The sequence below is a fragment of the Leiobunum rupestre genome, chromosome 7 (genome assembly GCF_980474605.1).
Source record: "Leiobunum rupestre chromosome 7, qqLeiRupe1.1.hap1, whole genome shotgun sequence".
Classification (NCBI taxonomy): Eukaryota; Metazoa; Arthropoda; class Arachnida; order Opiliones; family Sclerosomatidae; genus Leiobunum; species Leiobunum rupestre.
The window spans coordinates 40,214,928-40,228,850 of record NC_143390.1 but is presented as its reverse complement, the minus strand read 5'-3'; the positions used below and the strand labels follow the sequence as shown (position 1 = coordinate 40,228,850).

Below are 13,923 nucleotides of genomic sequence, written 5' to 3'. Positions count from 1 at the left end.
CGGTTTTCGTCAGCCATCATGTTAAGCCAGTTGCAGAGTTCGTATCGGCGCTGCATGTCTCCAATGTGCAGTGCTTGATGGAGTGTCACTCGGTAAGGATGATATTGGTGACTATTTAGAATGCTCCAGACATAGCTATTTCCCACACCCAGGTCATTGCTCGCCACTCTGACGCTCGATATGCAACGAAGTACGCAAGGACAACGTCTGCCAAGTTAAAGTTCTTTCAGCCCTGTCCACGGAGCCTCGGATTGATGTACCCGAAATTGTCTAAGTCCCTTACGACTCTGAGAACAGTTGTGTGACTAGTTAGTCACTTGTTAGTTAATTCAGGTGGCCGGGTTATAATGCGTAGGAAGGTGGTGGCAAGCCCTGCATGCCACTAGAACCAACAGCTTACTATTACCGTTAACCTCAGCAAGGTTTTATGGAAACGGGAAAATGAAGAATAAATAAATAAATAAATAATCAGCTGGATAATACCAATATTTACTTTTGCTAATACCCAAGGCACCACCTTAGGCCTAAGTCAGCGAGCGACTTTTAAAGCCTCCCCTGTAGCACATGAAGTCGTTTTAGGGTCGGGGTACGGTCGAAAAGTCGCTTAATAGTCGACGACCAAATGCCGACCTAAAAACGTCCGAACGTTTTTCGACACTAAAACCGTAAATCCTTTTTTGGGACTATTTATGGTCGGTATGCCGACCATTATCCGACTTAAAATAGACTTTACATTTAATTATTACCCCTGTAGCGCAAAGAGTCGAATTAAGGTCGCGCTTTGCCAATTAATCGCTCAAAACTGTGAAACTTTGGCGATTTAATAAAACAAATTGAAATATTTTTAAAATAACTTCCTTTCTGTATTATATTTTTTCGAAAAAGATTATATATTCAATCTGAGAATGTTTCCATATTAAAAATCTCTCAGCTCAAGTAGGTTACATTCGTATAGCTAAATATGTTAGGCTAAGATATTTTTAATGAAGATTTATTCGTTACTTTTACTAACAAGGAGAGTACCTTAGGTGTTTATTGCCGATCTAGTTCAAAGTCGGCCGTAATGTGGACCTATATGAGATATGAAATTTCCTAAAAGGAGACGTTGCACTACCCATTCGATTTGCCATGGCAACCTGTAGTATATGACATCATAGACTCTTTAGATAGACACCGCTAGGAAACGAGAAGTTAGTTAGTTAGTCCGATACTACGACACAAGCGTCATGCATCATTTCATATTATGTATATATTCATCAATGTAATAAATCAGTTATATCCATATACGTTAAAGCTCATTCCGTAAATATACAAGAACAAAACACAAAACAACCGAAAATGTTTTTGACCACTTACAACCAAAATAAGATTTTTCCCTTATTTTACCCAAAATTTGTTAAAAATTTACCCTAAAAATGTTTCAATTTACCCAAACTTGATGAAATTTACCTAAATGTGGTCCAAATTACACATTTCGTGATTTTCAAAATTTTTCAAAATTTTCGTAGCTAGGACCCTGTGAAACCGAGAAAATCCCATGCTTTTTTAAATGGAGATTTTATTGTGTTAAGTGATCAAAAACATTTTCGGTTGTTATAGCAAAACGAATGGGTAGTGCAACGTCTCCTTTTGGGAAATTTCATATCTCATATAGGTCTACATTACGCCCGACTTTGAACAAAATCGGCAGTAAACACCTCGGGTACTCTCCTTGTAAGTCCCAAGAAACTCTGTACTCTAGATTCAAAAGCTTTTCGATTGACGGAAATAAACTCATTGTTTCACTCCCGTTCATGGGACGTGACCAACTACATACATGTATATAGCTCTTTATATTTGGTCATTTTCAGTCACTTAAAATATCAAAAAGTAAGTCGTTTCGACGTAATTATGCAGTACATTCTAAGTCGGGATGACGTCGTTTCGGAGTCGGTTCTTAGGTCTATTAAAAGGCGGTAAAGAGTCGACGTTTTGTACGCGGCCGACGGTCGGCCGACCCTTTTTCCCCTAGGACATTTCGACCCGAAATCCAAAGGTCGGCGTAAACCCGTGTAAGCAGTAGGATAAAGACTGACAACATGGAACCAAATTGGTTCCATAATGCTGACAACTCTCAGCATTGAGTAGTCTCAAGTAACGAAGTCCAACAATTCGCAACGACCAGCGTTTTTCATGTAACAGCTAAGTCCTTTTATTTTTATTAAAGCCAGAGTTACCCACCGAAAAGAAAAATTGAAACCCTACCCTACCCTAACTAATGGAAAATAAAACACAGAATAAAGTGATTATAACATTTTTTTAATTAAACACAATTATTTGACTTAACTGGGAAAAAAATGGGAAACAAAATAATTTCATTAAATTCTTCACTCCATTTATAAAGTATTGGCAATAAGTAACGAAATGGAAAACATTTATTCAAAATAGGAATTAACAACTAAAAAATGGAATCGAGTTGTTTTAGAAGTGCGCAACTTGTACTTGCTGTTTATTTAACACGGCATTTATGTTTTAGTTAACCACGAAATACTATATCACAGTCCATTTTTCCATTTTATTGTATTTTTTTGTAGAGAAACCAATGTATAAATTTAAACTGTGTAATTCTGTGTGAAACGTTTAAAGGAGCGCATGATCTGAAGCTGGTACAAAAAAAGCGAATCAATGTTTACCATCTCGTAGACACTGATTTCTCTCTCAAATTTGCTTTTAAATCAACTGGCGGAAACTGGTTGGGTGGTGCGAGTGTTGTTATTAATAAACAAGGTCAATGGTCCATTCTTCGGCCATATTTGGACCAGGTCTTCTTATAACTAACAACTCCTCAGCTTTATTGTAGGCAAATTTTAATTCTTGTTTTCCTAAAGCTGTGAATGAATTATGCAACACATAAGAAATATATAAAAGTATTTTGTAGTTAAGTGCGAGACTTGTTTTTGTTTTGAATAGATGTTTCTATAAAATAAAATGAACAGTAAAAAGTAGAATATGTTGCTCTTAGGTCACAAAACATGGCTTTATTAGTATATTCTTAACATGGGCGATTTGCACGCTCGCTAGAAAAACCTATAGTCCTTGAGACTTGTAAAAATAAGAGGCTGAGACGTAAGAATCAATATATTCTATTTTTTACTTTTTATTCATTTAATTTTATAGAAACATCTATTCGTCTTGAGTGCCAAAAGTGTATCTTTGGAAGTATCAGTCAAAGTTTTAATATTTTTTTTTAAAGTTTTCGAGAAATTAGGCTTGGTTTAAAAAGGGAATTTCAAGTGTTTCAAACAAAATAAAGAACTCTCACATGGCTAGTAATTTGTACTTAAGTAAATAACTTACTATGTGAACTGATGTGTATTGATTTAGGCAGTGAAGTAATGCCAATAATTCTGACTCTTTCTAGCCAAGATTTAACCTGATAATTGCCAGGCCCTTCTATAATCCTGAAATTATATTTTTAATTAGAAAATATTTAAAACAAGGGCTTGAAACGCGCTAATTCGCCAGAAGACCGTACTTAGATGATAACGATTTATCTTTATAAGTGAGCTTTAGGTACAAATGGTCCCCATTTCGGTAGTGGGTTGAGAAACCATCATCTAAGTAAAGTGTGCCATTGGCAAAGTCTTTCCCATCCTGTAAAAATTCGTTAAAAGTACACATTTAGATTTAATGAGGTAAAAATCTTTAACCTGAAGGTCAAAACTTAGCACTTACAACTTTTTTTAACGCAACATCTAACGTATATGGATCATCAACTCCCAAAGACGCGCTTCTCCTAACCCTCTCCTTCTTCGGAACAATAGTTCCTCCCCGTTGGAATAATGGCATCTGTTATATGAAAATCAAAATTACACTTACAAAGCCGTTTAAACGTTTGTAAAACTACTTACACTATCCATTGTAACAGAATAGGTTACTGTACGTCCACCCAGATATTTGGTATGTTTCTCGAGATCATACCAAACCTTAAGCAAAAGCAGATAAAAAAATAGCAAATTATAACGCAAATAAGACCAAAATTAAAATTGTTCCATAAACATACCTCTTCTTTACCCCCAGGAAAGTAGATGCTTACGCTACTAGTCCCTGGATCAACAACGGGACTCGCAAGCAGCGCATTTCCTATTAAATGCTCAGTTTGCGTGACAAAACCATCAACATCATGGGGAAATTCCATCCATAAAGGCCTGAATGGTGGAATTCCAGTGACTTCGTTCTCGTAGAAAAGAGTGTACCAATGTGGCAGGTAAATGTAACGAACGCGAATAGCGTTTCTTATTCTTCTTTTGACTTCATTTCCAAACAGCCAGGGTTCTCGACGCTTTGAATCCAAATGGGCGTGAGCTCTGTAGAATGGTTGAAAAGCGGCAGCTTGGTACCATCGTACCAAGAGCTCTTCATCAGGATTTCCAAAGAAACCACCGACATCAGCTCCAGAGAAGGCCATCCCGGTAACACTCAGCGTCAATATCATTGGAATGCTTATGGCTAAATGACCCCAGTCAGCGGTATTATCGCCAGTCCAAACAGCCCCTGATTAAAATTAAATACTATTCAATTAAAAATTGTGAAAATTATAAAACTTTCTTACCGAAACGCTGAGAACCCGTAAAAAAAGCTCTGGATAAAATAAAAGGTCTATGTTGGCCATTTGAGCGAAGTAAGTGACCCTTGTAAGTGGACATTGGCTATATAGTGAAAAAAATATTAAAAGATAATCAAAATATTAAGAAAAACTTTTGAAAAAGTACCAATAGCATTCCATATATTCCATGAACATCTCTGTGCTCCCAATTTCCAAAGTGGCGATTATCTTTTGGCATGGTAATTTCTGGACCATTAAAAACTGAGGGTTCATTCATATCGTTCCACGTGAAAAGGGACAAAGTGGAGCCCTTATACTGGTCCAGAGAAAATTTCTCCGCCCACCAATCGCGTACTGCCGGATTGAGGAAATCAAGGTATCCTGATGAACCTGGCCAACACCAGCCATCGTAATCCTCCCCATTTTTGTTCTTAACGTATAACCCTTGAGAGGCTGCTTCACTATGAATGTAATAAGAGCTTTCTCTCTTAATGTGAGGATCAATTAATGTGACCATTTTACGGCCTTTAGCCGTTAAATTGTTTAGCATAACTTCAGGTGTGGGAAATTTATGTGGTTCCCACGTAAAGTATCTAAGAAAAAAATGATATATTAAAATGGTAATTTCTCAAAGTGCTATATCGTACTTTCGATTATCAGTATGATCAACATCCAGCCAGATAACATCATAAGGAATATCATGGTCATCAAATGAGGCATCCACATTACGAACATCATCCTGATCATTGTAGTTCCATCTACTTTGATGGTAAGCCAATGAAAAAAGGGGAGGGAGAGGAGTGGTTCCACTCAAATCTACGGTGTATTGGCGAATGACATCCTTAGGAGCAGGTCCCAGTAAGAAATAAGCGTTCAAAACGCCACTTTCAGATATCCATTGCGTTTCACGTTCCATCGTTGGTTGAGTACCCTTAACGTAGTCAACGATAGATGAAACCACACCCTAGATTGCCAAAGTTAGGAGAGAAACACGCAACTAGCTCATAACTTAATAATTTTGTTATTTGGGAAAGACGCAATACAAGATCCAATTAGGTTAAGTTAGTTAATTAAATAGATAACTATCCTAACTTTATGAAACACAATGTGTAAATAGTTTTAAATTTTTAAAAACACTAACACCAAATGAAAGGTTTATTTACCTGCTTATTGGCAGCTTCAATGTCAACCCACGTTTCAGCGGCATTTAACCATAGAAGACCAACAGTTCTTGAAGAACTGTAATTTAAATTAAAAAACTTTGTTCAAGCACTTAAAAAATGCAGTTCCTTAATGCATGTCACCCTGTTGCGTGAAATATTTTGGGTCTCATTTTATCAATCTTCGAAATTCACACAACAAGGGGCACTAGCAGCGTAAGAATTTTAAACAATGACGAAGACTGAAAAAGAAGCCCTATTTTATGGCACCTTATCAACTGAGAATTTACCAATTCTATACTAGAGACTTAAGAAATAGATTAAACATACCTGTGTGCTACCATGAAAGGAATCTGACCATACAAAGCCATAGGGTTATTTAGTTCGTACTCAAATACATCTAAATTATACAATCTATAAGGCTCCGATACACCCCTAAATTTAACAGATATCAATTAAAACACAATTTCTAATAAAATACTAAAATACTGCATACTTAGTTTGACGTAATGAAAATGAGTCTGCATGTTCCGGAATTCCATATACATGCTCAAAACCAACGAAAGAAAAGTCCATACCAACAGAAGCTGGGCCTAAATTTCGTAACACAATTATTAGCAACGCAAGATTTATTTTGCAAAAATGGCTGCAATACCATAAGGTTTGGAATCTCCGTGCCCTTTAAAGCTCTCTTCCCACATTCCATCTTGATTTTCTTCTTCGGGTGGAGGAGCTTTTGCTTCCTCAACTTTATTTTCTTCACCTTCAGCACCTCCCTCACCAACATTTTGAGGTGAAGGATTCTTTTCTCTATATTGTTCAAACTTCAACAAGCCACGAGGATTTGCACTTATAACTAGTTGGTCGTGGGAGTACATATCAATTCTAAATGGAGAGGATGTCACAACCGCTTTATTGGGTCCAAAGGTAAGGGTCCAACTTTGACCATCTTTTTTAGTCACTTTGAAACGCCCCTCTTTCGGAGCTTTGGCAAACGATTCCTTGGGTTCAAAGCGAGGTCTTATAGAATTTAATTCATCAATACGCAAATGAGCGATACCATCGTCCAAAATAAACAATTCCATTTTGAGAACTACCCCAGAGCTACTGTGAACTAAATGACCTTCAATTTTGTTGCCACTTTCGAGAATGCTATTCATTTGTAGAAAATATGGTGAAGAGCCCGGTTGTAAGTTACGATGACGTCTAAAAGGAAGTAAATTAATAACACTACTGACCAAATAGCATAATTTAATCAATGAAACGCACTTGCAAAAACTACTTTGGTCACATGTTTTGAAATTGCCTCTGTCAACGGAATTGACACAACACAAAAGAGTTAAAATTGCTAGGATTTTTAGAGGCTTCATCACGCTGTAAATACAACAATGGAAACTTTATAGAATACTTCAATAAAAAAAGCAAAATAAACAAAAGTACATAAAAATCGATCAAATTTTAGGATTGTTTCGTAATGATATTCATAAGGGAAAAGTTGGCTTCTAAAAACCGCCTAACAACAACCCCATATTCTGAGATATGCTAAGGGTAAAAATAAAACTGTAGGCATAAGCTAACGCGAAAAATTATAGTAATCCGTTTTAAAACTAAACATCAAATTGAATAACAAATTTATAATCGAATATATTACGCAAATACATAAAAAACAAGGGAAAACAAATCCTTTGTAAGAATCGCTTACCTCTTGCACGTGGCCATTTTTCCCGTCCGAATGATATTATTTCGACCAATCAGAAGACAAAAAGTTTAACAAAAAAATAACGAAGGTCAAAGTGACATCTTTTGAAAATAGTATTAACTTTTAAAATTACTGTTTTAAAGACTATGCACTAGATGGCGGTAGTGTACGAGTTTCCATGTTGGAAAGTTTCCTATGCATTGTAGGATTCAGGCGTAGGCAACGCTTCAGGGTATTCTGCTTCGTGTGTAGTTAAAATTTTGGTCATAAGTATCTGCGCCTACCGACCGAGTTTTAAATTGAATATATGAAAGCTGTCTGCAAAACAGCTGAAAGTTTAAAACGAAAAACATTGAAATTATAAAGTGGTCTGCTATTTCTTCACATAATTAGTTGACTCAAAGAATTTGGTTGACTGATATTAAGGCAGATGGCGCTATATTTCCTAAGCTCGAAGCATATTGTTCTCAAGATGTAAAGTAAGCAATCGGGCTGTTTGTGTACTCTCCCAAACTGAGGTACGCCGACCCCAAAAGGTTTTAATACATTTTAATTTGCTACACCAGGAGTTCCTTGTTAAAGGCCCATAAAATCGTTTGAAAAATTCCGGTAGAACTTCAGTGTGGTCCTCCACTTCCGCCTCTTAACCAAAGAATATATATGCGCTTCGCTTACTAGACAGGCATCTCTATACAAAAAACCTGTTAGCACTTTCGAAACACGGGAGAATCTTCTGGCCAGCCGGTAGACGTGCCACTAGTAGCACTGCTGAAGTGCGGGGAAAATTTTGACCAGCGGCAGCTATCTTATGAATCCATTGAACACGCTAGTCTAAGTAGCGAAGCGTATATATAGTCTTTGGTCGTAACTTAGGCGTACCGTTCCGCTTCCTAAAACTGGTTATTATCAGCATCAGAGAGTGTAAAGTCGCTTCCCTATGAGAGGCGTTTCTCCCTCCTCCGGTAATGAGATTTTTGAAGAGCGCGCTTCGTGCGAGATAGTTCAGGTCCCCAAAACGCGATGGCGCTAGTAGGTGATTTCTTTTCGCATGGTCCTGTTTTTCGGAGTAGGGTAATAAGAGTAATGCTATGACGTCGTTTTATTCGGATTCTGTGGTGGCGAATAGTTTGAGTCAGAGTTAAATCGTTTTTCCAAAATGGCTGCCTGTGGCCTTTTTAGCAAATAAACTCCGGCTAGCAGACGACAAAATCTGATTTACTCCTTTACACCTTCTTTTCAGAAGGAGTAACAAGAGTAGCCCTAATACTTTGGAACAAGCTAACGTTTAAGGGGCGTAATAATTGTCATCCCCGGAACAGGCGAATAAAACGTTTTAGGGTAAAAAGAGTACACTTTCCGAAAACGGGCGAAAAGAAACCACCTAAGAACGCGTCTTCAAAACGCGCGCGAGCAGACTGGCAGTGCAGGTGGCGCCCTCTGTCATCGGTGATCCTTGGACGCTCTCGCGCCAAAAATAATATTACGTGTTTTTTTCGAAAGAGACGCCAATCATAGCGAAGCGATTACACTCTCGGTTATAATATTGCCCCATCCTCAGAATTCAAACGATACTGTACTAACTGTAGTCCTTTAATTTTGCGCGGTTGGAAATTTCACTTGATGTTAGTGCCTAAAACGCGGGTAAATAAGCCTACTATAGACCCAAACATGTAGAGATAAAAAGTATCACGCGCTAAAACGTAATTTTGAGATCGCTCAATAGTGAACACCCACGTTTTTGAAATTGAATCGGTTCTCTGATAAATTTCGTAATTAGGAAGATTAGCCCTTATAAATTTAATAAGCGCCCTCCAACGCTCGCCCACGTAACGCGGATAACCATAAATGGAAAATTTTAAAGAAAAACCTCTATATAAAATCTTCAAATTGCGTAGTCTGTGATTTCACCAGAAGAAAATAGATACCAATGTAATCTGATCAATTTGTGATGGGGTGGCAGCACTGGCGTAGATAAGTGATATTTCCGCGTAAGCCTTGCTTGAGTGCATCTTTCCGCCTACTCTGAATTCTGAAATATAGACTAACTCGTAAAACCTTTATACACCTGTAATGATCACTGATTTTAAAAATATCCTGTGATTTGATTTGATTTCATAAAATTGTTCGGTGATTTACTTAAATGGCAGTGAAAACTCGTTTTTGGTCTCAAGTTTTCAAAATAAGTCCCTTCAGAAACGAAAGGGTAATATCATAAGTAACATTATTTCAATAAGTATGACACTTCTTAAGAGGTTCTTGAAATTATTTTAGATAAAAGAGGGCGCTGCGCAACCATTGTGCGGGTTTGTATAAGCCGCACGAGACATCGCGCGCCGATTTTTGTTATTTATTACACGCGCTCTATCGTGGCATATAAAAGCAAAGGCTGATTTCGTCCCCTAATGTTGTGCAGCGCCCCCTTTTATCTAAAATCATTTCAAAAACCTCATTGTTTTCATGATAATTTTCTTACCTTTATTCGACTCAAACTGACACTCTCGCTCAGCTCTGAATTGGACTTACAACCAAAACGAGTAGTATATTATCGTCTTTGGTCATATTTAGATACTAGGGGGCTCTGTGCTAAGCCTTGTCCGTACAATATCTCGGTGTCAATTTTGGATAATTGTCATACTTATTGTTCTTATGTTACTTATGGTAATAGTTAATCATTATTTCGCCGAAGTAAGCGTCAGTTTTCATTATGAACGCGTTTTAATTTTCAATAAGCCTTGGCCTCAAGCAACATTTAGTTTGCGAAGGAGATTCGCCACCTTCGTTATCTGAACGTTACACACAGCGCCAAGTTCGCTTGCGGCGAACGTGTAAATTTCATAATAAAGTCGATAATGTTATAGGTGTCAACGAGGTTAATGGGGCCTTTAAGTTAATTCCAACAATAATTACCCACGGTCAACCCTATTATTTCGGAGTAAGATGATCTCGGCTTCGATCCCAGTTTTTATCCTAGTACTGCAGGTTATCCCCTTATAAAAAAAGAGAATAGCTTTTGTAAGGGCTTTGGTCCCATTCGACCGAAATCCCATTCGTTCGAAAACGATTTAACATTGAGTCCCAATCGATCGAAAATACCCCAATTGTGCGGTTTACACGAGGGTTTACAGCCCAATTTTGCACGTTTATATTATTTTTTATAGTACATCAAATTTCGTTTTTATGAGACGTTTTTTAAATAGGTTTACTTCTTATATAAATAAGTGTTTCGAATTGTTCGAATTATTGTATTCTTGATATAAATAAAAAGTTAAAAGCATAAATATATTTATAAAAGCGCGCGACCCTAGGGAAGTGAGAGACTAACCTAACCTAACCTAACCTAACCTAACCTAACCTAACCTAACCTAACCTAACCTAACCTAACCTAACCTAACCTAACCTAACCTAACCTAACCTGACCGTTAGTACACCTGTAGCAATTTTGTTTAGGTATAACGTTTTTTGCGTACCCTGCTATATCTCGGGGCAGAAGTAAAAAACAAAACAAAAGGTCCCAATGAACCGAATCCGCCTTTTGGGCTATATTTCGGAAACATATTGAATTCGGTCGAATGGGATTTCGATCGAATGGGTATATACCTTTGTAAGGATTTCGTACCACAATTTGTTCGTCGTTAGAAAGGTCGTGAAACGGTTTTTAGGGTGTGCCCCCCCCCCCCCCCCCCCGTAGGTAAGCTTCAACGTAGTTTAAAGGGTCATATTGACAGGAGGCTATCGCTGTGCCACTTAGGACCGTATAATAATAATGGTTCGACCTCAGGGCCACTAAAACCACAAGACACGTCTCTGAAAAACCTTGTATCGCTGTGAAAGGAGCATCTGGTTTGTTGCAATTAAGTTTATAAATTTGAAATTTTATTTTTATTTACTTTTGTTTCTCCATTCTGTGCCCTTCGAAGATTTCCACACGCACAGCGCTCTTAAAGGGCATATAACCTCCGTCTTGCCACCACCCTCCTACGCATTGTAACCCGGCCACCAGAATTAATGGCTTTAAAAGTCGCTCGATGACTTAGGCCTAATGTGGTGCAAAGGGTATTTGCCTAGCTGATTATTATTATTCTATACGGAAGACCCATACAATTTTAGAGATTACCTTCGGGGCCTTTCGATAAATTAACGTAGCCTTCTTGTTTACTGTTTTTTTTTCCTCACTACAATGCTTCCCCAGCTCTCCCACAAAAGAAAGTGAATGAATTCGTCCATAGGTTTGATTGCACAATTTCAAGAACAAGTTGGGCAGTCGTAGCGAATTTACGGAAAGGACTTTTCAAAGCCATAGAAGGGAGCGGTCATTATTGGTACATTTTGGGGTGAGGGAAATACTAGAGGTTATATTCCCTTTAAAGATAGCTCTCAGGATTTAGTTCTAGACCATAAATACGTTCTTGTTTCGAATTATCGAATACCTTTTGTAGACTGAGGAGCAATAGCGTGTGGCAAATGTTCCCACCAAAATTCGCGATCCTTGGAGATGAAAACACTTAAGTCAAGTTTCGCCTTTGAATGGCCGATTTACTCGTCCTTGGCGATCTTGTTCAAAGATTCTAACTTCGTTTCCACGGTAGCAAAACTAGAACAGCCAAAGGCTGGCTGTAGGTATAGGGGCGTAAGAGGGTGGCGGCCATTCGGGTACCTTCGAACTGTTCTAGTTCCGATGTCGGAAACGCGAGTATAACGGCGAAAAAATTGGAGCAAAACGCGCGTTCTTCTCTGGCCGTCCTTTAAGAGAGCGAATTCTCTATCAACATCCATCCATCGAGGGGGATGCGAGTACGGGAAGTTATCCAATAGGTGTTCGACCTCAAAATGTGACCTCGTGACAGCCATGAGAAAGTTGAAACCACCGCGGAACCTCAAAAAACTGACTGACAACGTGAAAAAAGTTGGCGCCAGTCGGGTCTCCTTGATTCTATTGAGAGGGGGACCCACTATCAGACAAAATAAGAATCAAGACGTATTAGCCATTATAATACGGCGCTCTCTGCCAGCCGCGCTGCCCATTGTCAAAGGCTCTCCTCTCCTCAAATATAATACCGCTATTTTTTAATTCTACACTAAAACGATCCGACTGAGGGCCTTTTGTTGCAGTGAAACATAGTATAATAAAAAAAAGGCCTCTTTCATGGAAATTTATTTTTCCTATTATTCCGTAAGCCTTTTAGCGCGCCCAAAGGCGACGCGGATGGTACAGTATTTTATATAATACGGTTCCTTTTCTTTGATCTTTTTTTATCAAACCGCTCGGCGCTTCGAGTCCGGATACTCCGCGATATCGCTTCGTCTAAATTGTCGCCGACTACTTTACTCCGACTAACAAACCTTAAAAAGGACATTTACTACCCAACTTACTTCCCAATCAGCGTACACCTACTAGGTCAAACGGTGCCGAAATATAATTTTTTTATCCTTTTGGGCCACTAAAATTTATCGCCAAAGTACGAATTATATACGAATTTTGTGTCAAAAATATATGATTAATAAGTTTGAGATTTTCAGGTGAACTAACTTGATATATCTATTCCGTCCCCCTTTTCACTTTTGAGATCAAAAGTTATAGCCTTACCAAGTATGTCTGGCTGGTTACTAACTCTCGTTAACAACCAAAAAAAAAGGCAGGAAAACGTTTAGATGGAACTTGTAGGAGGTGCAGACTTGTACACTTAAAGGTAAGTTTCTCCTACACGTTTTCGGGTGCTGACTTAACTCCTCTAATGATTCATGTGTGTTTGGTAATCTGACGTCAGAGTCTAATGCTGAAAGTTTATGGCTAGAGGGGACAATTTGCCCAATTTAATTTATTCTCGCTTTTACATTTTTTGGATCAACTAAGATCAAAATGTAGTAACTCCCCCCACCCAGGGAGATGCCTTAATAATTCCTATTATAGGCTATCTAACGACATTATTAGTTCCAATTGCAATGCTACTTGGGAATTTAAACAAAAAAATTTACTTATCTCCCTTTTGATCTTAAAAGTCTAATTTGCCTTGAGGCAACTTGTTTTCATTTCAACATGGGAAAATTAAATCACTTGAAAATAACGATTACTTTGACCCTGAATAAGCCCTTTTGATCAGGAAAAATCTAAAAGGGCAGATTAGTAATATCATTTTGTCTATGGTACCTCCCTTTCATACAGTGGCGTAGAGTGAGTTTGCGGGTCCAGACCCCTCCCCCCTTGGGCCTACCTTTGACTGTACTAAATTTCCACCCCCTTCTTAGCATTCACGTACTTAGACCCCCCCTTGACGAATTTCGGGCTACGCCACTGCTCGCATACTTTGTAGTCAAACTTCATCTCCTTTTCAATCACAAAACATTACCTAGATGGCGATCGTGTTACGTAAAAATCAAAACCAGACGATCTTTAACTACAAAGTATCCTAACGTAAGGTTAAGAATATTCAGGCTATAAACTATACTTTACAATGGATACAAATTTACAACCATCCATTTCT

The 13,923-nt window shown here is 38.1% G+C and overlaps 1 protein-coding gene across 3 annotated transcripts; it reads right to left on the bottom strand.

Moving 5' to 3' along the window:
- Positions 1-2,282: 2,282 nt before the first annotated feature.
- Positions 2,283-7,554, bottom strand: GCS2alpha (glucosidase 2 subunit alpha). Of its 3 annotated transcripts, none has more exons than XM_090181097.1 (15): positions 7,448-7,554; positions 7,015-7,119; positions 6,401-6,951; positions 6,242-6,338; positions 6,076-6,180; positions 5,749-5,824; positions 5,233-5,549; positions 4,752-5,178; positions 4,592-4,688; positions 4,043-4,533; positions 3,891-3,965; positions 3,715-3,828; positions 3,515-3,633; positions 3,337-3,440; positions 2,283-2,867 (listed from the first exon to the last, which is right to left on the bottom strand). In XM_090181097.1, the coding sequence occupies exons 1-15, from the start codon at positions 7,462-7,464 to the stop codon at positions 2,755-2,757; spliced, it is 2,808 nt and encodes a 935-aa protein (XP_090037223.1). In that variant the 5' UTR covers positions 7,465-7,554; the 3' UTR covers positions 2,283-2,754. The 3 variants fall into 3 exon arrangements, with proteins under 3 accessions (XP_090037223.1, XP_090037225.1, XP_090037224.1); XM_090181099.1 differs by having other exon boundaries at positions 5,233-5,516; XM_090181098.1 differs by lacking the exon at positions 7,448-7,554 and adding an exon at positions 7,186-7,318.
- Positions 7,555-13,923: the final 6,369 nt, after the last annotated feature.

Bases quoted from the DNA above. Each gene is read 5' to 3' on its own strand.
- GCS2alpha (XM_090181097.1), bottom strand. The intron at 5,550-5,748 runs GTAAATAAACCT...TTGGCAATCTAG, and splicing joins TTGAAGCTGCCAATAAGCAG to GGTGTGGTTTCATCTATCGT. The intron at 4,534-4,591 runs GTAAGAAAGTTT...AATTTTAATCAG, and splicing joins TACGGGTTCTCAGCGTTTCG to GGGCTGTTTGGACTGGCGAT.